The sequence below is a fragment of the Physeter macrocephalus genome, chromosome 11, assembly GCF_002837175.3.
Source record: "Physeter macrocephalus isolate SW-GA chromosome 11, ASM283717v5, whole genome shotgun sequence".
NCBI lineage: Eukaryota > Metazoa > Chordata > Mammalia > Artiodactyla > Physeteridae > Physeter > Physeter macrocephalus.
In genome coordinates, this window is record NC_041224.1 from 105,335,260 (window position 1) to 105,363,027 (window position 27,768).

The 27,768-nt window shown below is 39.2% G+C and overlaps 1 protein-coding gene and 1 long non-coding RNA gene across 7 annotated transcripts in view; both read right to left on the minus strand.

The window, feature by feature from the left end:
* SLC12A6 (solute carrier family 12 member 6) overlaps window positions 1-27,768 on the minus strand; it is an 89,391-nt gene that overhangs the window by 18,625 nt on the left and 42,998 nt on the right. For 4 of the 6 annotated variants that reach the window (XM_028495572.2, XM_007127724.4, XM_055088348.1 and 1 more), the window contains 8 exons: window positions 24,239-24,283; window positions 7,335-7,429; window positions 6,194-6,325; window positions 5,279-5,425; window positions 3,849-3,903; window positions 3,233-3,363; window positions 1,763-2,004; window positions 419-633 (listed from right to left, as the gene is read on the minus strand). In XM_028495572.2, coding sequence (XP_028351373.1) covers window positions 419-633; window positions 1,763-2,004; window positions 3,233-3,363; window positions 3,849-3,903; window positions 5,279-5,425; window positions 6,194-6,325; window positions 7,335-7,429; window positions 24,239-24,283 — 1,062 coding nt within the window. Of the gene's footprint in view, window positions 1-418; window positions 634-1,762; window positions 2,005-3,232; window positions 3,364-3,848; window positions 3,904-5,278; window positions 5,426-6,193; window positions 6,326-7,334; window positions 7,430-14,940; window positions 14,962-24,238; window positions 24,284-27,768 lie in introns of those variants that run through there. The other 2 variants (XM_055088349.1, XM_055088347.1) reach the window with 2 other exon arrangements.
* LOC102985525 (uncharacterized) lies at window positions 16,939-20,851 on the minus strand. Its single transcript, XR_008618629.1, has 2 exons — window positions 17,720-20,851; window positions 16,939-17,563 (listed from the first exon to the last, which is right to left on the minus strand). It is a non-coding gene; the product is annotated as an uncharacterized lncRNA (long non-coding RNA).

A 27,768-nucleotide genomic window follows, 5' to 3' on the forward strand; every position in this document is an offset into this window, starting at 1 on the left:
AAAAAAAAAAAAAAAAAAAAAAAAAAGTCATTTGCTCAGCTCTGCATTCAAGAGCAGTAAATTTTAGCAGACAACACTGCAAGGGAGTCCTGAAAAAGGATAAAATCACTAACAGAAAAGCAGAAAGATGTTGAATTAAGAGCTGTGTGCTGAACTTAAGAAGGGAAGTGGCACTATGGCAGTATTGATGGACAATAGATGGTCTATGATGGCAAAGTCTGGGGACTTCCCTGGAGGTCCAGTGGTTAAGACTCCACGCTTCCAACACAGGTGGGTGAGGGTTCGACGCCTGGTTGGGGAACTAAGATCCCACAATCCACGTGGCATGACCAAAAACTAAAAATAAAGGCTCAACAAGATGGCAAAGCCCTCCTCAGAGAAAAATTTTTTCAATGTGTCCCCAAACCTCCCAACTCACCTGTAATGACACCACTAGCCAATCCAGGGATGCCCTGGATTGAAGAGACATTATTGTGAACAAAGTATTCGTCACAGGTGGCATTGAAAAACTGACTTGAATTACAGAAGAAGCCCCATAACTTTGACGGTACTGTCATGTTGTTAATTTCCTTGGTCTTCGAGCAAATATCAATGTGCCTTGATGAAAGGGTGCGGTTGCCCAGCATGCAGACCCTAAATGAAAACAAACAGGGAGGAGAAAGATGAAGCAAGGGGAAAAAAGTATTTTAAAAATGAAAATAGGTTAGAAACAGGTTAGTATATAGGTTTGCTCAGGAAAAAAATAAAAAATCTCATCTCTAAGAGTTTTTACTGTCATAGATGGTTAAAGAACTAATATTGACTAGCTCTGTGAATGGTGTCTTACATTTTCTGCCAGTGTAATCCTTACAGCGATCTCACAAAATATGTACTAGTATTTCTACATTGTGGATGGAGGAACTGAAGTTTAGGGAGAAAAAGGAGTCTGCCAGAGGTCATACAGGTGGTAGGTAGTAGTGACAGAATTCAAATAGAAGAACTGTCTGAAGACGCTATGCTGAGTCATCTTCCAGAATTTTTAGGTTATTAACCAATTGTTAGGTCTTAAAAGAATCTTAGAGTCCATTTGTTCTTCTTCCATACACACACACACACACACAAATCCACCCCTTTCTTTTTGGCCTAAGAAAAAGCCTTATGTTCATAACAACTCCCTTGAAAATGTTATGCTAAAGGTCAGAGCTTCTGGCGACTGTTTCAAGGAAGACAGCTTGGCTAGAATTAGGCCATCCATCTATGGCCTAATAAAAAACTGTTTTTGAACTTAAGCCTAGACCCAGTAGGGGTGAGGGTAGTTAAGGATAATGCAGATACAAACTGCTGATTTTATTTTTTTCATTAACCCAGAGATATAAATATGAATAAAGGAATAATACACCCACAGTTAAAAATACCTCTCGGGAGGAAAACAGCAACTTTTCAAATCTGCAAAATGATAGCATACATATGCAATAAGCCATGTACCCATTACTCAGCTTTAACAACTCTCAACATTTCCCAGCACTGTTTCATGCATTCTTCTAGGTTTTTTGGCTTGTTCTGCTGAAATGTTTTAACGAAAATACCACACATCATGAACTTTTGCCCACCAAAAAAGAGGAAAAGCATCAAAGGAGAACTTGAGGCAAAATGGAATTTTCCAAGTTAAGATATCCAAGAGGGAAATCTCAGAGAAACTGTGAAATTCTGACTTGAAATGATCACATCACCAGATACTGTTAATGACTACCAAATAATGATGGCTAGTCAGAGAGACACGTACGGGAAGTGTGGAGGGGCAAAAGAAGACTTGATGGCTCCAGCATAGATGGCCAAGATGGACACAATGACACACGCCAGAAAGAGTGAGGCAAACTTGTTCACATAGCGTACACCGATGAATACCACCAATACCATGAGGACCAAGAAGGCTGTGCCATAGACTCGCATGTTATTTAGCATGGCTGCTGACTCCTTGAGTGCATCATCACTATGAAAGATGGCAGCTCGGGGGACAATATATACCTGTTAGGCAAAAGAAGTAGAAAATAAGGTAATTTCAAAATAATCAAATAAAAGGGCTGTTGTAGTTTGCATTTGCTTTCACGAAGGAAAGCAAAACTGAGACAGAAAATGACTGGAGACATAGCCTAATTCATATTTCGATCTAAAATGCCTACAGAAATGGGACATCATGGATTTTTTTTAAAGTCTACATGCCAGGGCTTCCCTGGTGGTGCAGTGGTTAAGAATACGCCTGCTAATACAGGGGACATGAGTTCAAGCCCTGGTCCGGGAAGATCCCACATGCCGCAGAGCAACTAAGCCTGTGCGCCGCAACTACTGAGCCTGCACTCTAGAGCCCAGGAGCCACAACTACTGAGCTCACGTGGCACAACTACTGAAGCCCACGTGCCTAGAGCCCGTGCTCCGCAACAAGAGAAGCCACCACAATGAGAAGCCCGCGCACTGCAACGAAGACCCAACGCAGCCAAAAATTTAAAAATAAATAAATAAATAAATAAAATAAAGTCTATGTGCCATTCTGAATACTTACACTCCCAAATGGAGAAACAAGGAATGTGTTAATAATTTATTTGAAGTGTTATACAAAATAATTGTAATGATTATCTTGAGTCCTACTTCTGCTATCATTACTTTAAATAGTAAGAAATATATCCTAGTGAATAAATAAATGAAAAACATTTTGTTTCATTGGGATAAAAACATCAAAAGAGATAAACTTTCTTTTACTTTTCCCCCACTAGCCCAAGTCTTGCCTCTGAGACTTTAACTTTTTGGTTGAGGTGGCAGGGTGCTGGTGATTGGGTGGAGGGGAAGGAGTAGGCAGGCAAAAGATACCCTCAACCTTTCTGACTCACATTCACAGTAGGAGGTCAATAACAGGTTAACAGTCAATCACTTGATTGATTCCTGTAGGTGATTTCTCAGAAGCTTTGATATCCAACGGCAAAATAAATCCAAATCTATATCTTTTTTTTTTTTTTTTTTTTTTTGCGGTACGCAGGCCTCTCACTGCTGTGGCCTCTCCCGTTGCAGAGCACAGGCTCCGGCTGCGCAGGCTTAGAGGCCATAGCTCACAGGCCCAGCCGCTCCGCGGCATGTGGGATCTTCCCAGACCGGGGCACGAACCCGTGTCCCCTGCATCGGCAGGCAGACTCTCAACCACTGCGCCAGCGGGGAAGCCCTATATCTTTTCCATACTTTAGACCACAATTAAATCATTACTCACCAGAAAAATTTCAATGGCACCAAGGATATACATGGCTGCTGCAAATGTGGTACCAAGATAAAAGCAGAGGCCAACAGCCCCACCAAACTCTGGGCCCAGTGCTCGGGAAATCATAAAGTATGAGCCCCCAGCTAAAAGGCAAAACAGAAGGTGAACAGGATAAAAAAAAGTATGTAAGTAACAGGAATGTAAACAAGTCGTAAAAAAGGATAAATGTTCAGGCTGTTTGAAAACGCTGAATATGATAAAAACTAGATTTCCTGGTAGGGAGTAAAAGATGAAACCTACGTACTGCACATCTAATGTTCCACATAAATCAGCATAATTTGTCAGTATTACTTAGAAAAATATCAGAGGATATTTACTACAGGCATGAGATAGCTGAATAAAATATATATTCTAACTAAAAGAAGCTAAGAATGCAGTAGAAATTACGGATTCTAGCTTAAAACATACAGAGATTTTTAAAAGAAGGTATTCTGAAGTCAGATAGTGTTAGTGCCTGTGGCCACTAACTAAATAGTATTCTGTTCCTTGGAAGTTTGCACCTCTGGCTTTATAGCAGAAACATACAGTAATCAATGACAATCCCTGAAATCCAGGCTTAGCTACTGACCTGGCACCACTCCATTAGTGGCAATGGCACTCATGGAGATAGCAGTCAACATTGTCTGTAAAGAAAGAGAAAGGAGAAGACTGTTACTGTATAAAGACGACATTTCTGTACTACTTTCCCATCTGTGGACCTCAGAGCACTTATCGAATATTTAATTCTACCTACTTTTACGGAGGGAGTTGCCTGTCATACCAAATGGTATGCAAATGAGATGTGCTTCAACACGCTACACTAGTCACACTACTGGCATCTTGAGTACTCCGTTAAAACGCCCCTACATCGTAATCAGTAGGTTAGGTGCTATTAAGAATCACTGATCTCAGCCTGGTCTCCTAGTTAAAAACTTGGTAAACAGATTGGAAACTGACTAAAGACTGGCTACAATAACAATATTCAGTAAGGAGGGGAACCACTGAAGACTTCTGAAATCATGAGAACTGTATTTTAAAAACATTACCTGATAGCAGCAGAGTACAGAATGGACTGAAGATAGGAAGTAGATGGAGGCAGAGTGAATTTTTAGTAGGCTATTGTGGTAGTTCAGTGAGAGGTAAGGACTGCAGTGGTAGAAGTGGGAATAAAAAGACAGCGTTGAACAAAAGAGATTTCAGAGGGAGACCTGACTGGCCTTGATAGCTGATGAGATATGAGAGGCAATCAAGGAGCCAAATACAGCCCTGAAGTTTCAAGACTAAGAAACGGGAAAAAAAAAATGGTGGTAACATTAAGTTATCAATGACATGGACTATGTCCGCTTACCCTGCTTTACATGGCACTCAGCTGAGCACAGGGAGTGCATAATGGTGAGAGTAATAAAAGAGGTCCGTAGATGGCTTAATAATAAAATAAAAATTTTTATAATAATCTACCAACTTACAATAAAATTGAGAGATGTGGCTGGGATACACAGATAAGAGGAGTTTAAATTAAAGGAAGACCAGAACGTTCTCGGTATAATGGAGAGAAGAACTGGAAAGAACACCCCAGTTTCTGGGGAAGGGAGAACGGATGAGACTGCAGAACAAAACGAATACCTCTTACCCCCAAACAACAACCAGCTATGTTTATTGGTACCACACTGGAGTAGCATATCACATTTTCTAACATATTTTCTGTCACAACACTAGTGTTATCGAGTTCAAATGGTTTGTATTCTGAATTTTTTGAAGTCAGGGACTGTATCTTCTACTTCCTACAGAAGTCTCTCCTTGTAATTTTGAGTACATCATATTACAGATGTAAGCAGTGAATAACTGACACTAAATAACTGAAAATCCTTTAGATTTTAGTATCAAAATAATCTCCCCTGTTGAGATCCTGAGTCTTTCCCCAGTATGTATTCTTTCTTTTATGCCCAAATAGGTTAAGCATGATACTCTTGAGCTCTTGCAATGTTCCAGGTGATCTTCAGGGGCCAACTCAGGACTTACACAGCAGCAGCAGATAAGGACAATTGCAAAGGCCTGCAGAACTCCAGCTGTGCCCACCACCCATGTAAGGCGTAGAAACAGGATGACTCCAAAAATATTTTGTAGACAGGGAAGGTAAACACCCATGAAAGTACCCATTTGGGGGGTCTGAAAAGAAAGATGTTGACAAAAGAAAAAAAATCATGTAGTCATCTAGAAGAGATGATTCATCCCTTTACTTTTATATAAAAACTTGTACCCTATCATTTTAATTGCAAAGCAGAGATGATATGTCTAAGCAGTATTTTTAAATAAGCACATATAAAATCTCCATCTTAACAAATGATTATCACCATACTTTTTATTATTCCTAGAGATATACATTTTAACTTTACATAGCTCTCTACATATTTTTACATAAGCATCTGATCACAAATAAACTTTTAAGTGCATCCGCAACAATTTAAAATTTTCTGTTCTTCAGGCCAATAGCTTTTTCTTTAAAAAAAAAAAAAGATAATGATTTGATGGAATTCCTTCAGAATTTGGCATAAATCTTTCATAGTAGTTGGTAAACGTAGTTGATAAAATACATCTGAGGGTCGTTTTACTCCTAAACAACCAGAAAGCTTACTTGTAATATTCTTCCATATTTTCATGTTGAGAAAAACTGATATTTGGTCTTTGAAAAACCCAACAGCTTCACAACAGAAAGATGGCATCAGTAGATGGGTGTGGACACTTTTCTTTTGAAGTGCTATTCCCTCTCCCCGGAATGCCTGTCTCCCAGCTACTAATTACACAGCTCACTCCCTCACGTGCCTGGCATACACCAAGCGTTCAATAGTTCTTGAGCACAGAGTGATGCCCTGGACATTTCCTCCTTTCTTGTATACGGGGCTCTTTTTATTTGTCCTTGTTATTCCAAGGCCTCACCTTGGTGGGCTTCTTTTTCCCTTCGGTGATGTTCTCTGCCTCTTCATGTTCCTTTGCTCCTTGCGTCAGGTTAGTGTAATTGGCCAAGCGGCTGAGGAGAGAAGACACCTTTGGTCTGGTGTCCATTTCTTCCTATAGAGCCAGAAATAAGAAAGAAAGAAATATTGAAGAACACTGGGAAAAAGCGTCAAAATGATCCCTCTACCAGAAGACTGCAAAGTAAATAAGAACAAATTTCACAGGTAAACATTTAAGAACATTTATCAATGAGACTTTATTCTCCCCTCATATTATAATATGTAATCAGGGCTACACCCATTCTTATAAAATTCTTAAATGAAAAGCTTTATGATTCTTTCTAATAGCTTAACTTTACAGAAAACACAAAACCACACTGGCCCCTACAGACAGCTGTAACCTCATAAAGAACACTGATAACATAATCTTTAACTACAGTACTACTAACAGTCTACTAACATTTATAGCTATTATTTATAGCACCAAGCATGGACAGGTCAATGAAAAACTTTTGTGACTGAACCAAATATTCACCTCAGACCTTTTCTTGAAGGAAGTTAAGAGAAAATATCATTCAAAAAATAGGAACACTGAGGAAAGTGGCACTTGAATTATTGTCCAAAGTAAGACAATGCAGTGCTGGACTAAACCAGGCTCCTTTCAACAACCAGGACACAGATCCCCTCAGAGTCCATGCTACCTTAGTCAGATGAGACATTCAGGTCCTCTTAATCCAGCAGCCTGCTTCCTACCCTTATTTTTGGTTAGTAGTTCTAAGGTAAATGACATTCATCCCAAACACAGAGTTAAAAACTTTTGTACTTAGTAGATTATTACAACACAGAGATTTAAATACTAGTTAAATTAGACAGCAAGGTTCTCCACATGAAACATTCCTCTTTATTTCATAGAAATTTGACTCAATGGCTATTCATTAATTAGCAATAATTAAATTATATAGATTAAATCAACTACAATGACAAGCTATAGTAAGTACTGTATTTTAACAGTTAGTTATTAAATTATCCAACCTGTACTGTTTTAAAACTAAATGGGGTGGAACACAGCGATCTTGAAATTTCTGATCCTGAAATCTCTGCCCTAGTTTTCTCCCAAATATTACCTCAAAGAGTGCCAAATTTTTATCAAAATATTCATCTCCTTCTTCATAATTGGAATTGTTAAGATAAGCATTTCGAGCTTTCTTATGTCCATCATCTGGGAAAAAAAAAGTAAATCAAGTTAGTTTCTTATTGGTACTGAAGAAGCATCAGCACCAAATAACTGCATGTTCCCCCTGTAATAACAGAACCCCTTTTCATATTCAGATTTTCATCTGAGAATGGCAGAACTCAATCAGCATTGCTTGGAGAATGTGACTCCCTCTTGAACAGGAGCAAAAGCAAATTTCTAAGAAGTAAACATGGGTCATTCCTTTTCTTAACAATATGAAGACCTCTGGAAACACTATTTGTTTAAGATCCTAGCCTATAGAGACCCTACTCTTTTTTTTTTTTTTTTTTTGCGGTACGCGGGCCTCTCACTGTTGTGGCCTCTCCCGTTGCGGAGCACAGGCTCCGGACGCGCAGGCTCAGCGGCCATGACTCATGGGCCCAGCCGTTCCGCGGCATGTGGGGTCTTCCCAGACCGGGGCACGAACCCGCGTCCCCTGCATCGGCAGGCGGACTCTCAACCACTGCGCCACCAGGGAAGCCCAAAAGACCCTACTCTTAATGTCACCCAAATCTAGGATGAAAAAAAAAAATAGTCACTGAGTACCTGCTCAGTGTACAACACTGTGCTAGACAAGGGCTACTTTCCACACTGTTGCTGTGGATAATGGCAATAAAAGCCCTCTGCCTTCAGGGCTATCTGACCTTTTATAAATGACATTTTTGTACAAACATTTGCCACCTATCTTTTTATGTTAAAAGAGGCACCCCACAAGAATTTGGTGAACCCACTATGAGGGAAAAAAAAAAGTGAGACTGGGTTCCCTAAAACAGTAGAGTTTCTGTTGTTTGAGTGCTTTCTTAACTTTGGTTCTTTATTGTAAAAGTTACATAGTTCTAATTGTCTGGCAGAAGAGAAAGAGAAAATTTTAAAAATAGTGTAAATGTCATTAAAAACTAAGATTTTAGGGACCTCCCTGGTGGTACACCAGTTAAGACTCCACGCTTCCACTGTAGGGGGCATGGGCTCGATTCCTGGCTAGGGAACTAAGATCCCGAATGCTGCGCGGTGCAGCCCCAAAAAAACACAAAAACCCCCAAACCCTAAGATTTTAAATATTGAAGAAATATGTAAGATGAGCTTGGGAAATAGCCAACAAGCTATCAAAATAACTGAGTCATGTCAAAGGACAGAAGAGCCAATCTGAAGGGGTTCCCACTGGCTAAAAATGGGATAATGTGAACATTAAAAATATATAATGCAATGAATTGAAATGCAAGTACTTGAAATATCCAAAAATAGTATGTAAAAAAACTAGTCCCCTTTGCAGAGTTGCTATGGAAACAACATCGAAGTCTGAAAAATAATAAATGTAAAGAATTAAGCAATTATCCTGTCTTTCTTGTACCAACTGTATTTCACAGTAACCAGTTAAAGAAATTTTCTTCATTATAGAAACATTCTGGCGAATAAATGCAGATGGAATGATATAATTAGAAAAAAATCACCAATTTTCAACCCCTAATAAGATAATGGTTATGAGCAGTGATATCAATGGTTGCTAAAACCATTAGGTGAAAAGCTGAGGCATAACCCACTAATCAATCTGGAACCCACTGATCAACCTGGAACTCACTGATCAATCTTTTAACATCACTAGAAGTGGCACAACACAATCTTCTAATGTAATACAATGAAAAATACACTGTGCAACTTATGATGTACTCTTACCCAAAGAATGGAAGCTGAATCTAACCAAGCCTCTAAATGTAACTACCAGTTCACAGAAAAAAAAAGGAGAAACATATTAAACATCACCACAAAGATGCAGTCATCAAATTCAGAATGTGGAAGATTCCACATGACAAATAATCTGATTTTGTCAACAAATAAATGGCATAAACGAAAACAGGCAAACTCATAAATTAAGAGACTTAAGATGACATACCAAATCAATTGCAAGGTGTGAAACTTGTTAGAATCCTGACTCAAACCAAACATCAGGAAACAGAGGAATATGAATATGGACTGGTTATTTTTTTAAAAATGGGTAAGTAAAATCATATGACGTCTGGAATTTTCTTTAAAATATTCTGGGAAAAAATTTGGTGGGGGCTTGAAAACAGATCTGCAACATTGTTGAAGCTGGGTGGTGGCTTCACAGAGGTTTATTATACTATTCTGTTTACTTTTCTGTACCTCTGGAAATTCCCATAATAAAAAGTAATAACAAGAAATGCAATTATTTTCCTCTCTAATGCTTCCAGAAAATTCTAAAGAGAATGACACAGCTAAAAATTATCACCACTTTTGAGTAATTCATTTATTCAATTAATTCGATAAGTATTAAGTTCTCATATGTTGGGCACCACAACAGTAGACAAGGTAGTTAAAGACTGTACTTTCATTGTGCATTTACTGAAGTCACAGAAGACAGAAAATAACTTTTAAAAAAGTGCTAAGTTCCATGAAGAAAATGAATCATGTACTGGGATAGATTATGACTGGGGATGGGAAGGACAGACAACTTTCGGTAAGATCTTTATTTAGGGTGCTGGTAAGCAGGCTCTCCAGAATTAAAAAACATATATACTGATTTATAGTATTTGCCAATTTCTGTGGTGCAAATACTTACACATGCTAATTTCAAACTACTAATGTGAAGTCACTGAACGTGGTTTTGGGAAGAGATGCACGCAATTGGCTCTCATGAGCTGGTACGAGCTAGTGGGCTGTATAGCATATCCTTGGCACAGGGTGGTCAGGAAAAACCTGCCTTTCAGGCAGAGGGACAGCAATTTTAAAAGATCCTAAAGCAGAAACAATCTTAATGGATTCATAAAACAAAATAGATAACATGGCTGAAATAGAGCTAGGAAAGGACAGAGTGGTTGGAGAGACAGGAAGAAGTCAGATCATGTAGTTAGCAAATGGACGGCTCTTCTGAATCCATTTATTGAGTAGTCCCTCCTTTTGCTGCCGACCTATTCTACATAACACCACCACCATGGGGGCTGGGGCCGGGGAGAGAGTGATGTGAGAGTGTGTTAATGTTATTTCCTTTATTGGGGGGGACAGGGGTATAGACATCATTTTTTCTTAACTAAGGGATTAAAAAAGAAACAAAAAGTGGAAAAAACTGCAAACAACTTAGGGTGACAGAATAGTTCAAATATATCAATAATACCAATAATTATAATAAGGCAAACAGACAAGATTTACAAGTTAAAACATGAAGATTGACACACTGGATTAAACAACAAAATCCAGGCATATAGTGTTTACAAGAAATATAATATGGGCTTCCCTGGTGGCGCAGTGGTTGAGAGTCCGCCTGCCGATGCAGGGGACGCGGGTTCGTGCCCCGGTCTGGGAAGATCCCACATGCCGCGGAACGGCTGGGCCCATGAGTCATGGCCGCTGAGCCTGCGCATCCGGAGCCTGTGCTCCGCAACGGGAGAGGCCACAACAGTGAGAGGCCCGCGTACAGCAAAAAAACGAAAAAAAAAAAATACCACATAATATGCACACACAAAGGCTGAAAGTAAAGGAAAGAGATATATCAGGCAAATACTAACCAAAATAAAGCTGACACAGTTTTATTATTAACAGATAAATTTTTCTTTGAGAAAATCTTTATTAGGGATGAGAGGGTAACCATATAACAGAAGACTTAATTCACCAAGAAAGTATATAAATTTTAAACATACATCTATTGTTTATAGTTATCTCTTTCTGTGTAACAAATTACTCTTAAATTTAGTGGCTTAAACAATACATACTTATCATCTCAGTTAGTGGGAGCTAGGAATATGCGCATGGCTTAGCTGGGCCCTCTGCTTCAGTCTCCTGTCACAGCTGTGGTCTCATTGGAAGGCCTGGGGAAGATCCTTGTCCAACCTTACTTACATAGTTGGCAGGAATCAGTTTTTTCAGGCTGTTGGTCAAGGGCCTTTCTCAGTTCCTTGCCACATGGGACTTTCCATAGGGCAGCTTATAGCATGGCAGCTGGATTCCCTCAAAGCAAGCCATCAAAGAGCCAGAGAGGGAGTACAAGACAGATGTCACAGTCTTTTTGTAATTTCATTTTGAAAGTGACATCACTTTTGCCATATTCTAATAACTAGAAGGAGTCATAAAGTCCAGCCCTCACTCAAAGGAGAGAGGATTACACAGGGCATGAATACCAGGAAGAAAGGATCAACAGAGTCAGTCTAAAAGGCTGCCTAGCGAGTTCCCTGGCAGTCTAGTGGTTAGGATTTGGCGCTTTCACTGGTGTGGCCTGGGTTCAATCCCTGGTTGGGGAAATGAGATCCTGCAAGCCAAGGCGCAGCCAAAAAAAAAAAAAGGCTGCCTACCATATCCACCCATCCGTCCATTCATCCACCCACCAATCCACCCATGCCTCAAAATATTTGAGGCAAAAGGGACAGAATTATACCAAGAAATTAATAAATCTACCATCACACAGGGAGATTTTTAGTGTACTTTTCTCAATAATTAATAGATGAAGCAGACAAAATAGCAAAGGTAAAGAAATCTGAATAACACAATGAATAACCTTGGCCTTAATGGAGATAGCATTCTGCATGCAAAATTAGAGACTATACATTTTAATCAAACATATGTGGAAAATTTACATATGGAAAGTTATCATGTACTAGATCTTAAAGACTGAACAAATTTCAAACAGGTATAATATAAGCCATGATCTTGGTGTATAACAACGAGTTAGAATTTAATTACAAAAAGATAAATTTTAAAACGTTGCGAATTTAGAAATTAAAAAAAACCCCACACACTGCTTAACAATTCAAGGATCAAAGATTAAAATACTTAAAAACTGAATAACAGTGAAAACACTACCTATTGAAACTTGTATGATGCAACAAAAGCAGCACTTCAAAGGAAAGTCATTGCTTTAAAATTTTACATTAGCAAAGTAAAAAGAATAAAAATTATTTGAGCTATGTACCTATTTTAAGAGGCTAGAAAGGAGAACAAATCCTAAGACAATAGAAGGAAAAAGATAATGATAACTATACCAGCTGTCTTTTGGTTAAATGTCCTTTTCTGTCTCTCAACTTTCCATTTTTCCTGGGTCCTTATGCCTTAGGTGGATCTCTTGTAAACAGCAAGTAGCTGTGTTTTTAAAAATCTGACAATCTGTCTTTTTAATAGTCAAGTCTATCAACCTTAGCAATTGATATATACAGACTGAACTCTACCATCTTTTTATTTCTCTTTGGTATTCTCTATGATTCATTCTCATTTTCTCTGGATTTTTGGTTTGTCTTCCCTTATTCCATTTCTTGTCTCTCCTGTCTTGGAGTTTCCACACTCTATTTCTATTCTTTTAGTCAGTTCCAACTCTCTCCTCCTGACTTACATAATATTACTATCTGACATTTCCAGGAGTCTTTTTTTTTTTTTAACTACACAAATAAGACACTGAAATTATTTCATACGGACATTGACTTGGGTCAAGGTATTTCATTTGTTCATTTCATTTGTTCATTTGTTCAATATTTCATTTGTTCAATATTTCATTTCATTTGTTCAATATTCATTTGTTCAATATTCTTTGTTATATTTCAGAATACTAGTCTTCTGGGATCATTTTCCTTTTACTTGAAGTACATTCTTTAGAATTCCTTTAGAGGAGGGTTTCTCGAACTCAGTGCTGTGAAATTTCAGACAATATAATTATTTGTTGTGGGGGATTGTCCAGTGCATTTGAGGATGTTTAAGGGCATCCTTGGCCTCTAGTCACAAGATGCCAATAGCATCTCCAATAGTGACAATCAAAAATGTCTCCAAACATTTCCAAACATCCTTTGGGGGACAAAATTGTCCTTAGTTGAAAACCAAGAGTTTAGAGCAAGTCTCACGGTAAAAAGCATTATTGGCTTTTAGTTAACTACGATTGTATTTTCCCCCTTAATCCCAAGTGTCTTGCTAAACACAATTCTAGGAGAATAAAATTTTTGCAAATACTTTAAGACATTATTTGTTTTGTTATCTGTTTGTTGAGAATTCTATCATTCTGTTGTTCCTTTGATGATCTGTTTTTTCTCTCTGCTGCTTTCAAGATCTTTTCTTAGGTGTCCTGCAGCTTCATTAAGATACGTCTAGGTGTAGTTTTCTTTTTGTTCACAAACACCCTTCACCTGTTTCTAATCTACTATTTAACGCCTTCTTATTTATTTATTTATTTATTTATTTATTTATTTATTTATTTATGGCTGCGTTGGGTCTTCATTGCTGTGCGAGGTCTTTTTCTAGTTGCTGCAGTGGCTTCGCTTGTTGCGGAGCACGGGCTCTAGGAGTGTGGGCTTCATTACTTGTGGCACGTGGGCTCAGTAGTTGTGGTTCACAGGCTCTAGAGCACAGGCTCAGTAGTTGTGGCGCACGGGTTTAGTTGCTCCACAGCACGTGGGATCTTCCCGGACCAGGGCTCGAACCCGTGTCCCCTGCATTGGCAGGCGGATTCTTAACCACTGAGCCACCAGGGAAGCCCTTTATTATTTTTTTTTATATGTAACCATACTTTTAATAAAATCCCACTGAACACCACCATGCATGACGCATTGTGTTAGAAGGTGAGACTACAACATGAAACAAGATGGTCTCTGCCCTCAAGAATCTTCCAGACGTGGGCAGGCACTTATTACCACAAATGTAGTGGCTTAAAGCAATATCCATCAACTTCCAGTCTCTGGTCTGGCATGTAAAGAGATTAGAAGTCTTCACTCTGTCCTAAACAGTAAAAAGCTGAACAAACTAATGATCAAATCTTCTTAAATCTAGCAGAGAAGTGAGGTCACAGGGCAAACCGCTGACCCCAAAATTAGAGAGATAGGCAGATACAGAGTCAAAACTTACTGGAGCAGAAACCTCTGTGGGAACCAATGTCAGGGTAGGATACTTTGCTGCCTGCCAGAAAAAAAGCTCTGGTTTTACAATTCTCATGTGAGGGCTTCCCTGGTGGCACAGTGGTTAAGAATCCGCCTGCCAATGCAGGGGACACGGGTTCGAGCCCTGGTCCGGGAAGATCCCACATGCCGCGGAGCAACTAAGCCCGTGCACCACAACTACTGAGCCTGTGCTCTAGAGCCCGCGAGCCACAACTACTGAGCCCACGAGCCACAACTACTGAAGCCCACAGGCCTAGAGCCCGCCGCGGAGCAACTAAGCCCGTGCACCACAACTACTGAGCCTGTGCTCTAGAGCCCGCGAGCCACAACTACTGAAGCCTGTGCGCCTAGACCCCGTGCTCCGCAACGAGAAGCCACCGCAATGAGAAGCCCGCGCACAGCAACAAAGACCCAACGCAGCCAAAAATAAATAAAAATAAAACAAATTAAAAAAAAAATCTCGTGATTTGGTTCAGATCACCCAAATAGTCACCGTTAAAAGGCCAAACTATCTTTTAACATAATCTAAGCATGGGAGTAAAATCCCTTAAAGTAACAGTTATACAGGTTTGGTAGGAAACCTTGGGGCTGTTTTATAATTTCGCCTACCACAACCTTGATGGCAGGCTGATAAGATACCTTGGTAAAGGGAGGTCTGGTGGCTTCTTTTGACTTCCTTAATAGTAGAGTACTGAGTTTGAGGAAAGAGGTTTTAGGATGAAGGAATTTGATTGACAGCATCAATCAGTCAATCAGCATCAATCAGTGGCTCAGCAGTCTGGGAATTAGAGCAGAGGAGGAGGAGTTTGGTTTGAGGTTCTTTTGGGTAAGCTGGGCAGAAAAACCACAGGTCAAGGGAGATAACAGGCTTAACTGATGGACCGCAGAATGTAGGCCAGAAACCTGGAGTGAGGGAGAAGGGACAGGAGTTAACTTGCAGGGGATACAGTGAATGGAGAGATTCCTGTTAAAGCAGAAAGTGGAGAAAGGCTTTATTAAGAGGTTAAACATTTAGATCAGTGGTTCTTCAAATCTGGTCCCCAAACTGACAGCATCAGCATAATTTGGGAACTTGTTAGAAATGCAAATTCCACAATCCATTCCAGAATTAGTACAATAAATCAGAAATTCTGAAACTAGGAGTAGGGCACAGGAATCTGTTTTAACAAGCACTCCAGGTCATTTTAATGCACCATAAGCTCAAGAATCATTGATATTATTCTTCCATATTGTAATAGAATATGTTTATCATGAATGGGACTCCAGCAGGAGAAAGAAAATTCCTGGAAGGAGAATTTTCTGCTGCATGCTGAGCTAGAAATGCCAAGGATAAGTGTAAGGCATTGCTTGAATTAAATGGACTTAGGGTTTTCAGGAAGAACAAGTCCTGGGCCATTCCAGCCAATTGTGTTATTGAGATAAACTTTCCAAGGCCAAGACTAGGAGCTGTTACTGAAGAGAACTGGGAAGGAGTCAGCCTGGTCGCATCAGTTATTCTATAAAGAGGGGGGAATCCAACCCCTAGGAAAAAAGGCAGGAAGTGGGGACAGTGAGCTCCTGGGACCCCGAGTGATGAAAACAGCAAGAGACCCTGGTGGAGAGGGAAGACACTTGCTGATGAGCAAAATCTGGCTCCACTTTGGCTCAGCAAGAACAGATGCCCTCTTCTAGCTGCAGGCACCATCCCAACCTGCTGAGCTGCCTCAGCTGCAGCAGTCAAAGCCAGAAGTTCTCAGGTAGGCTGTGCTTAGCCAACAGGATGAGGATATATCTGGGGATGTGGGTAGCTGACCCAGTACAGTAATTCCTGTATCCTTATAAGTTTTCTGAATCAATTATTCTGGGAATAATAATAATCATGGGACAATGGCAATAAGCGCTAAGGAAGTTAAAGACATGATTGTTCATTGTTATTATAGGGTAGCCCTTCCCCCTAAAAAACTCCACCAAACATGACAGGGATTTATGAACTCAAGACTTCTGTGTGCAGCAAAGACCAACATGCTTTACACTGCTGATTTTAAAAATGAAAAAGACAATGCAGACAAATGTGTATGGTATGCTAGTATTTGTGTTAAAAAAGAGAAAAAACATTTGCTTGTGATACACAAAACGTTTCTGTATGACTTCACAAGAAACTGGTAAAATGGATAGCCATTGGGAAAGGGAACTCAGTACCTGGGGAAGAGAAGAGGAAAGTTTTTCATGATTAAACCTTATATACCTTTTACAATTTTTTTTTTGACCGCAACTCGTGGCTTGTAGGATCTCAGTTCCCTGACCAGGGACTGAACCTGGGCCACAGCGGTGAAAGCGCCGAGTCCTAACCACTGGACAGCCAAGGAATTCCCCTTATATACCTTTTAAATTTGGACCATGTAAATATATTATTATGATTCAAAAATAAATGTTTTTTTTGTTTGTTTGTTTTTTGTGGTATGCGGGCCTCCCCCTGCTGTGGCCTCTCCCGTTGCGGAGCACAGGCTCCGGACGCGCAGGCCCAGCGGCCATGGCCCACGGGCCCAGCCGCTCCGCGGCACGCGGGATCCTCCCAGACCGGGGCGCGAACCCGGCTCCCCTGCATCGGCAGGCGGACGCGCAACCACTGCGCCACCAGGGAAGCCCGAGTATTTTTTAAATAAATAAAATAATGAGCTTTTATCCTTAGCAACAGAGGGAAGTCAGGCCTGAAATCTAAGGGCATTAAAAGTAGCCCCACCATGGAGGGTGGAAGCTGCAGCAGCACCTGGAGGAGCTTCCTCAGAGATTCCCTTAGTCTGGCCACCCTGCCAGAGGCATTTCTAAGGAATCAGGACCCACGGTGATCAGCAGGGAGGAGAACAATGAGAAAAGCTTTCCAGCCTGAAATCAGCCGCTGTCCAGAGCTAGCACCTGGCAAGATACAACTCACTCTTCTGGGGGGTCACATCTTTACTGGAAGGTAGGTGAGAATTCACACCTGTGACACCAAATCTCCTCCTCTCTTGGTATTTCTCTCTCCTATTCCTCTCTGATTCCACAGTCCTCTGATCTTTAGTCACAGTGTTTGATTTTGGGGAAGAGAATGTTGAACAAGTCAAGCTCTTGTCATTCTGAGTCTGAACTCTCATTTGACTTAGACTTATGCTTTCGTTTTTTCTTCTTTTTCTTATGCTTTTCTTTCTTCTTTTTCTTGTGTTTCTCTTTACATTCTGAGGAACTGGAGCTGCTCCCATCTTCATCTGATGTTGAATCCTCCAGTAACTGTTTTAACTGTTGTATCCTTACATCATTTTCATGTCTTTTATTCTCTTGTATGATGTCATACATGGGATCTTCATGTGCTACTCTGAACTGTTCTAACTTTTGGTTGCCTTTGATTAAAAAAAAGGGCATTCTTTGTCACCTGTTTGGTGACCATATCGTTTACAGCACCAACACTGCATGACTTTGACTTCTTTCCCCAGTGGCATCCAAAGTCCTTTGGTTGGTGCGTGGGCCACAAACTCCCTGGCATGTTCATTGCCTGGGACATCTGGTATACAGTCTTATGGCTTAGTCTCATCTTCCTTGATAAGCCCAGGAGGAGGTTTTTCATAAAAGGACTCCAGGTACTTGAGCTGCTGCAGCTGCTGTGCATCGTGCCACCTCAGCTCCTGCTCTGGAGGCTCCCGCGGCCGCCACGCGCCCCTGGCCCTCGAGTCGTCGCACCCGGGCCGGGACGACGTTGCGGCCCCGTGCAGGGCAGCGAAGCCTTCATTTTTAAAATATCAGCAACTATTTGTCTTCCTTCACTTTAAACAGTCTTTCATTCCTGAGTACCATGCTCATCTTCCTGTATCCTTCATTTAGACATTTAATAGTGTTATATCCCAGACTCAACAGCACTTCATCCCTCTCGAGGATTACAGGAGGAAAGGAGGCCCAGCTTCAGCATACTACTTCCCTGCTGTTCAGAAGCACTATATTGTTGCTATAAAAATCTGACTTTATAACCATCCTGCCCCATCCCACTGCGCGCTGGTCTAAGCCACCTCCTCACAGCTCTGGCTTCCCTTGCTGCAGCCCTGGAACCTCTATGTTTGGGGCTTCTCTAGTCTCAAGTTTCAGGTGTAACTACCCTAACTTTCAGACACTTTGGTTCTGGAGGTTTCTGGCCCAACTTCCACTTGCTTGCTTGCTTAATTTTGGGGGGTGTGGGGGTGGAAGAATGTCCCTGAAGACTTTGCCTGCATTTATGAAACCAATGATGCCCTCCAGATTGTCTTACCCAGGGTCTGCTTGTGGTGGTGTTTTGGAATGGGAGGGTCCAATAGAGCGCCTGGTCAATTAGGAAAGGTCAGGGTTTTCTAGGCAAGGAACAAAGCTCTCATCAGAAAGGCATGGATCAACCAGGTATGAAATCAGCAGTGGTTATACTGAAGGGCATGGATCAATTCTTGGTCTGAATATCTTGGAAATCATGCTGCTTCCGATGTACAGCCTTCAGAAGTCTCGGTCACTACTATGACCCCAAGAAATCCCAAGTGGAATGGAAATTCTGGTTTCTGAATAGCAAATAACCTTTACTCTGCAAGAACTAAAAACCAAACCCATATCCTAGGGCTGTTTTAGAATTATCCAGAATCCTAAGATTCCTTTGGAGGATACCTACTGAGACTGGCCTCAGTAATGCTTTGAATTAAACAGTCCACCAGATCACTATTGTGCTTCTTTTTTTCTCATTTTACCAATCATATAATGCTGATATTATTGGGAAACGTACTGGTGTTTCACTGTACAATTCAAACGAAAACTGATAGGAGTGCCATTGGCTCTATTGAAAATTTCAGATTTCCATTTGTTATGACATACTTTTTTTGCAAGCCGAAAAAGGGTATACCAAATGTCTTGCTCTTTATAAGCATTTTATTGTTGTGGTGCTATTATTTCTATTATGTTGCTTTTTTTCAATTACCACTTACGCTACAACTTGGGCTTAGCTAACATAAACCTCAGATTCCTCCCTTAGACTCCTGAGCTTGTCTAATGGCCTCTGTTGGTCTGAGCTAGGCAGAACAAGAGCAGTAAGTGTACTTAATCTCCCTTGGCACAGGTTTGGGTCTGAACTATGTGACTAAGTGAACATTAAAGGTTGTCTCAAATGTTATAAATTATGTTTTTGATTTTTAGTTTGAATCAAAAGCCAAATAAGAGGGCTACCCTGGTGGCGCAGTGGTTAAGAATCCACCCACCAATGCAGGGGACACAGGTTCAAGCCCTGGTCCGGGAAGATCCCACGTGCCACGGAGCAGCTAAGCCCGTGCGCCACAACTGCTGAGCCCACGTGCCACAACTACTGAAGCCTACGTGCCTAGAGCCCGTGCTCTGCAATGAGAAGCCACCGCAATGAGAAGCCCGCGCACCGCAACAAAGAGTAGCCCCCGCTCGCCGCAACTAGAGAAAGCCCGCGTGCAGCAACGAAGACCCAATGCAACCAAAAATAAATAAATATATATATATTTTTTAAAAAGCCAAATAAGAGGCACATGTTACAACTGGTTGCTGTATCTCTCAATTAAGTTGAGAAAGCCTGCGTGCAGCAACGAAGAGCCAATGCAGCCAAAAATAAATAAATATATATATATATTTTTAAAAGCCAAATAAGAGGCACATGTTACAACTGGTTGCTGTATCTCTCAATCAAGTCTTCTGCTTTCTCTTTTTCTCTGCAATTTATTTGTTGAAGAACCTATGTCATGTGTTCAGTAAAGTTTCTGATGGTCTCCATTTTAATGAGCTCCATGTGATGTTGTTTAACATGTTGCTCTGTTTTCTTCTATTTCCTATAAATTGGTAATTGGGTCTAGAGGCTTAACCACATTCAGTATTTTTATGGGGGAGGGAGGAAAACACCTTCAAAGTGGTATTTTGATCTTCCATCAGGAGGTACATGTCATCAGGTTGTCTTTCTTTTTGAGATACTAGCAACTGTTGATGATTAATGCCTAGATTCATTAATTTATGAGGAGTTATAAAATGGTGATATTGTTATTCTTCCTTAATTTATTAGCTGAAATATTTTTATAAAGAGACATTCCCTCTAATTTACTATTTGGTTACCCATTGGTATAGTTAAAAACAAGATAAATACTTCATTCTTTCCTTTTAGACCAATTCTCAGAATAATAAATTGGTTCACTAGAATACTCCAATGGTGACCAGTTTTTTATGAACTCATGAATTTAAATACTGGATATCTTTCAAATCAAATCCTTTTTCTGCATCTATTAAGATAATTATGTGATGTTTTTCCTTCAATATGTTAATATACTAAATTATATAAATTGATTTTTAATGATAAACCAACCATGTATTTTTAGCAGAAACCCAACTGGTCACAGGAGTAATTTTTAAAAATACAGTTGACCCCTGAATAATGCTGGGGGTTAATCGAAGTATAACTTATAGTTGACCCTCCATATCTGAGGTTCCTCCTCTACATCCACAGGTTCAACCAACCAGGGACTGTGTAGTACTGTAGGATTTACTATTGAAAAAAATACAAGTATAAGAGGACCAGTGAAGTTCAAACCCACATTGTAAGGGTCAACTGTATATTGCTTGATTCAAATTGCAAATATTTCATTTGTATCTGTGTTCATAAGTAAAATTTGCATATACTGTTCTCATACTGTCATTGTTAAGTTTTGGTATCAAGGTTATGCAACTCTCAAACTGAGTTGGGGAGTGTTTACTTGTTTTTCTGTTCCTTGAGAGAAACTGTAGAAGAGTGAAATGATTTTTCCTTGAATGTTTGGTAAAAATTGTAAAAATGCCAGGGTCCACTGTTCATTTGCTTGCTTGCTTTCTAAAATGTTTTAAATTGAAAATTATACACACATACAAGTTCATAAATCATAAGCCTACAGCTTAATTCTTTATCATGACTTTATCATGAAGAGTTTCACCCTTCTATACATCTCCTCAGCCTGACCCTGAGTTTTGCAAGAGATCTGATGAGTCAGTGGGAACAGTAGATACATTAAAATAACTTCACCCTGCTGACAGGAAAAGAAAAGCATTTAGAAGGTTTAAAAGATCCTATTATAAACTCCCTTCAGCAGGCAAGGCAACTGAAGCAGTTTTTCAACTACTGGGCCAAATTATCCTAAATGAGGTTTTTACAGAATCTGGCAAGATTTTAATTCAAGCTACCAAAGCTTTTTCTGAGGAACTATAAGATGATTAGAAAATATAACAAAAATTGTCTTTCACTCTTTTACAAACTCCATTTTTTTTTTCAAACTCCATATTAAAAAAAAATAAACCACTAAGGGGAATTCCCTGGAGGTCCAGTGGTTAGGACTCCTCACGTTCATTGCCGAGGGCACGGCTTCAACCCCTAGTGGGGGAACTAAGATCCCGCAAGCAGCGTGGCGTGGCCAAAAATAAATTAATTAATTAAAAAATAAAATAAAAATAAACCAGTAAGGATTTTGAGGCTGTAGTTAAATGTACTTAGGATGGGAGACAGAGGATGACAGTTATTAACAGCATGAGAAAAAAAGAGAATATAATTTGACTTAATGAACCTAGGAGACAGACAGGGTAGCAGGATGAACTTACCTAAACTGGATAAATCCCCAGGTTTATTTAAAATTGAATGCAATTGTAGGTTGCCAAATGAGATTAATGTCTGGAGTAGTCTCTTTGTAAATACTAGGGTTTTTAGCTAATACTGACTGAGAGAATTCTTCACGATCACATACTATTGTTTTTTGCCTACAATTAGTTAATCTACTATCTTTTACTACAAGTGCTTAATTGGAAACAAAACCCAGATTAGTAACACTGGAACAGTACCAACTCCCCTGACTGTCCATTTCATTAACTAAGTCCTTCCCTCCCTCCATTACACACGTGTTCCTTCTCAGACGATGAACCACTCTCCAAACATCTCTACCTATCAGGCATGTATCAGAGACAGAAGCAATTTAACAGTTCAGGGGGAAATCTACCAAAATCTTTCGATGAAATCTTAACCACTCCTGGTCCAAATATGAAATTTTTATACAGAGAAGATGAATTTTGAACAGTTTAAATAAACTATCCAATATAAAAATATAAAAAAGAGAATAGTGACAGCCTCAATACCACAAAGCTAAGACCCTGGTGATCACAATTCTAGCTACATGTTCATGTCAAACCATTTAACAAATATTTATTGAGTGCCTAAGGTGTCAGTGTTCCAGCACATAAACGCACTCAAAAGAATGAGAATTAAGACCAGAAACTTAAGTCCTTAACATAGAAAGAGCAAAAAAGGGGTATCCCAGTTTCTTCAACTAATACTCTGAACCTATAATAAGCAAACAAGTCAAGTACTTCCTCTATTTTGGACTTTTTGATACCTTATATTTCCCACAGCTGCTTTGCATATATTCTAACCGTCAAAAGTTCAACAATGCATAAATCAAAGTAAACTTCAAATCAAAAGACAGACACATAAAATAGATGTTAATATATTTAAAAGTACTTAATTCACTCATAATTAAAGAGGTACAAATAAGAAACAGAGATGCCATTTTCACCTACTAGTAAAAGAAAAAATTTTAAGATTGATAATATCTACTTTTGATGATAGGGAGCTGCGTATGCTTCCACATTCTTCATTGGTGGGTATAAGTTGATATATCTTCTTGAAAATATATATACCTTTTGACCGGGGAATCCCACTGTTAGGAATTTATCCTAAAAATATACTGGCAATGAGAATGCAAGGATATATGAACAAGATGTTCATTGCAACATAATTTGTAACAGTAAAACAGCTTGAAATAACTTAAATGCTCATGAATAAAATTACAGTGTAGGACTAAATGAAATTGTATTCTACTACAAACAAAGACATGAGGCAAATCTTTATGTACTGATATGGGATGTCCAAGATAAAATATTAAGTGAAAAAACGGAAATCACAGAACAGTCTGTATAGTATAATTCCACTGATAGAAAAAGGAAGTAAGATAGTCATAGTATATAATATAAAAATGTGTAATAAAAAATTTCTATAAGAATTCACAAGAAAGTGTCAATAGCAAGTACCTTGGGGGAGTAGAAGTGAGGTTGTGGGGAGAAGACATACTTTAGAAGACCTTTCCTTTTTTTTTAAATGTACTTTTCGTATTGTCTGAATTCTTCACCAGAGTATGTTTTATTTTTATATTTAAAAAACTCATCAGTTCTGAGATGTGGAATTCTTGTCAAATTACAAGCTTAGTGCAATTTAAATATATGATACCTAGAAGAAATCAATTCATTTCCATAATTTATTTCACAGATAAGGACTGAAACATCAATTTCTTTGGCTCGCTGAATGTTGTGCTGTTTATGAAGTACTTTCAGGAATGAAAATGAAGGTGATCACAAGATATTATAGAATATTATATCTTATTTTCAAAATTATCTGGAAAAAAGAAGCTCTAACTCTTACAGACCTTTTTTTAAACCATAGACCATGTAAAATTACTTTTTTTTTTTTTTTTTTTTTTTTTTTTTTGTGGTACGCGGGCCTCTCACTGCTGTGGCCTCTCCCGTTGCGGAGCACAGGCTCCGGACGCACAGGCTCAGCGGCCATGGCTCACGGGCCCAGCCTCTCCGCGGCATGTGGGATCTTCCCGGACCGGGGCACTAACCTGTGTCCCCTGCATCGGCAGGCGGACTCTCAACCACTGGACCACCAGGGAAGCCCTAAAATTACTTTTTAATGTAACTAAATTGAGTCTTCACAATCAACTGCAGAAGTAGATTCCTAAAACTTACCAAGTTGGGAATAGAAACAGCAAGAAAAAATGCTGAGGAGTGAAAAGTAGAAAATGGGTACAGAAAACAGAATTAGAGAAGGGAGTAATGTCTCTTAGTATAAGCAGGAAAAGGGTGACTTTAGAGAGAGTCAGTTCCCACAGGAATACTATACCTAACAGCTGGCTGTGTTCCCCTGTGATGGAGTTCTGACTCGGGTCTGAAAAACAAACAATTGAAAAGAAAAGAAAAATGAATGACCAAAACAAATAATTTCTTAAAAATCAGCAACAAAAGTCAACCAAGGAAATAAGAAAAAAAAATTATGATGCTCAAGAAACATTAATATAAGGATATTAAAAATAGAACTATTATAGAAAATAATTCCACAGCTTCCTCAAAAAATTAAACAACAGAATTACCATGTGACCCATGGTATACACCCAAAAGAATTGCTAACAGGGACTCAGATACTTGTACAACAATGTTTACAGCAGCATTATTCACAATAGTCGAAAGGTGGAAATAATCCAAATGTCCTCCAAAGATGAATGGATAAACAAAATGTGGTACAGATGGTCTCTGACTTAACGATGGTTTGACTTAAGATTTTTCGGTTTTATGATGGTGCAAAAGCAATATGCATTCAGTTGAAACCATACTTTGGATTGTGAATATATACACACATATATATATGTGTATATATATATATATATACACACATATATGTGTGTATATGTATACATATATATATACACATATGTATACACATATATACTTTTTTTTTTGGCTGAGCCGCACAGCATACGGTATCTCATTTCTCCAACCAGGGATCGAACCCTTGCACCCTGCAGTGGAAGCACAACAGTCTTAATCACTGGACCGCCAGGAAGTCCCTGGATTCTGAATTTTGATCTTTTCCTAGGTTAGCGATTTGCAGTACAATACTCTCTTGTGATGCTGGGCAGCGCAGCGAGCCACAGCTCCCAGTCAGCCACGCAATCAGGAGGACAAAACAACCATTACAACCGTTCTGTACCCATACAACCATTCTGTTCTCTACTTTCAGTATTCAATAAATTACATGAGATATTCAACACTTTGTTATAAAATAGTCTTTGTGTTAGATGATTTTGCCCAACTGTAGGCTAATATAAGTGTTCTGAGCATGTTTAAGGTAGGCTAGACTAAGCTATGATGTTCAGTAGGTTACGTGTAGTAAATGCACTTCGACTAAATATTTTCAATTTAGGAAGGGTTTATCAGGACGTAATCCTACTGTAAGTCGAAGAAGATCTATATATACATACAATGGGATATTATTCAGCCATAAAAAGGAATCAAGTTCGGATACATGCTACAACATGCATAAACCTTGAAAATATCACACTACGGGAAATAAGCCAGAAGCAAAACAAATACTGTATGATTCCATTTATATGAAATATCTAGAAAAGGCAAATTGGCAAACTTAAAGAGACAGAAAGTAGGTTAGAGGTTACCAGGGGCTGGGGAGTGTGGGGGGGAAATGGGGAGTGGGATGTTATTGCTTAATAAGTTGTAAAAAAAAAATTCTAAAATAGAACTGGAGGATATAAAATGGCGAGTCTCATCCATGTGCCCTCAGGAAGACAAAACTGAACTAAAAGGCTGATTTCCCATAAATGCCTGATTTATAGAAACAAAATTTTCTCAGATGATGGGGGGTTGATCAGAGGTTTTCTCATATCAAACTTGGTAAGTTTTGCCAGAAGCATGAACAAGAGATGGCCCAGGTTGGGTTAGTCTCACAAAGTGGGCTGAATTGAGCTTTGTTTGTGTGACTAGACTGATTCTGTCTGCTCAGGAAGTTTTCAAGGCTGGTGTCTGTTTGTTTTTGATTTTAACTGACTCAAACTGAACTCTCCCCTCTTTACATTCCCTGCCCATAAATACAACCTACCCCAAACTTTCACTGGACTCACCTGTAGCTTGCTACAGTTTGCTTGTCCCAAATTGCAATTCCTCTGCTATTCCTGAATAAATTCATCTTTTCTAGCTTGCCTCAGTTTACCTCTTTATTTAGGTCAACAGAGAACAGAGTTCCTGTTTGGGGTGATGAGAAATTTTGGAAATAGTGGTAATGGTTGTACAACATTGTGAATATAATTACTGTCACTGAATTGTGCACTAAAAAATGGTTAAAATGGCAAATTTTGTGTTATATATATTTTATTACAATAAAAAGTTAAACAAATAATCACATAAATTTGGCCAAGCAATATTAGTTACATAAACTAGGAGGATGATTCAGGGCCTATGACATGAATTACATTTTCTTTTTAATGACAAAGGAACATGTGGTCATAGCAGTTGCAAGTCAAGACATAAGCACTCATTACTACTAGCAGATATGTTCTGATTTGACTTTAAGATAAAATGACTAAACTGGCTTTTATAAATATCTCTTTCTTCAGTAACCTATAATAAAATTAGTGACAATAAACCAAGTTCCGAATCCAAGAGATACTGACAGTCGCCATTTAACGACCAACCACTTGCTTATTTTAAAGGCTCGGAAAGCATTAAGGGCTAAATATGGAAAAGACTCTGAGCTGCACTTTCCTCAAAGAGTAAATCTTGGACTTCCCTGGTGGCGCAGTGGTTAAGAATCCGCCTGCCAATGCAGGGGACACGGGTTCAAGCCCTGGTCCGGGAAGATCCCACATGCCAGGAGCAGCTAAGTCCGTGCGCCACAACTACCGAGCCTGTGCTCTAGAGCCCATGAATCACAACTACTGAGCCCATGTGCCACAACTACTGAAACCCGCGCGCCTAGAGCCCATGCTCCTCAACAAGACAAACCACCGTAATGAGAAGCCCACGCGCTGCAACGAAGAGTTGCCCCCACTCACCGCAACTAGAGAAAGCCCACACGCAGCAACAAAGACCCAACGCAGCCAAAAATAAATGAATAAATAATTTTTTTTAAAAAGAGTAAATCTCTTGAGATACTGAGGATTACATCTGGATTCCTTGAATGTGTTTAAGGAATAAAAATAATTTGACTGGGTGTCTATGAACAATGGGAAAAAAATTACATCCTCATTTTCACTAACCTCTAATTGAAGTTTAGTATTTTCTCCAAATATGATGTAGGCAACAAATTACATAAAAGTACCGGTGATTTTGTCAACAATAAATATCTGATATTTTCCTATCACATAACAGTTGTTGCATATATCTCATAATATCTTTTAGGTTCCACACTACTTTGAAATTATGGTAGTTATTAGAGGGGCTGCTAGCTATAAGCAGGTTTAAAGACTGCCAAAGAGGTCCAAGATATAAAAAAGATTAAAAATTACTATTTGAAACAAAATTCAAATAACATTTTCCGTGGTGTTTCTAAATATAAAATATATAAATATATATAATTAAATCTAACACTTTAAGCATCCCAGACAGAAAGAACCAATCAGAATACTAAACAAATTCTGATTTCTGATGTATATAGTCTATATTATAGTGGAAGAAATAAGGTAAAAACCTGATTCCTACAACTGTTTTAAATGCTATGTGAGCATTTAATTATATATATATATATATATATATATATATTTTTTTTTTTTTTTTTTTTTTTTTTTTGCGGTACGAGGGCCTCTCACTGCTGTGGCCCCTCCCGTTGCGGAGCACAGGCTCCGGACGCGCAGGCTCGGCGGCCAT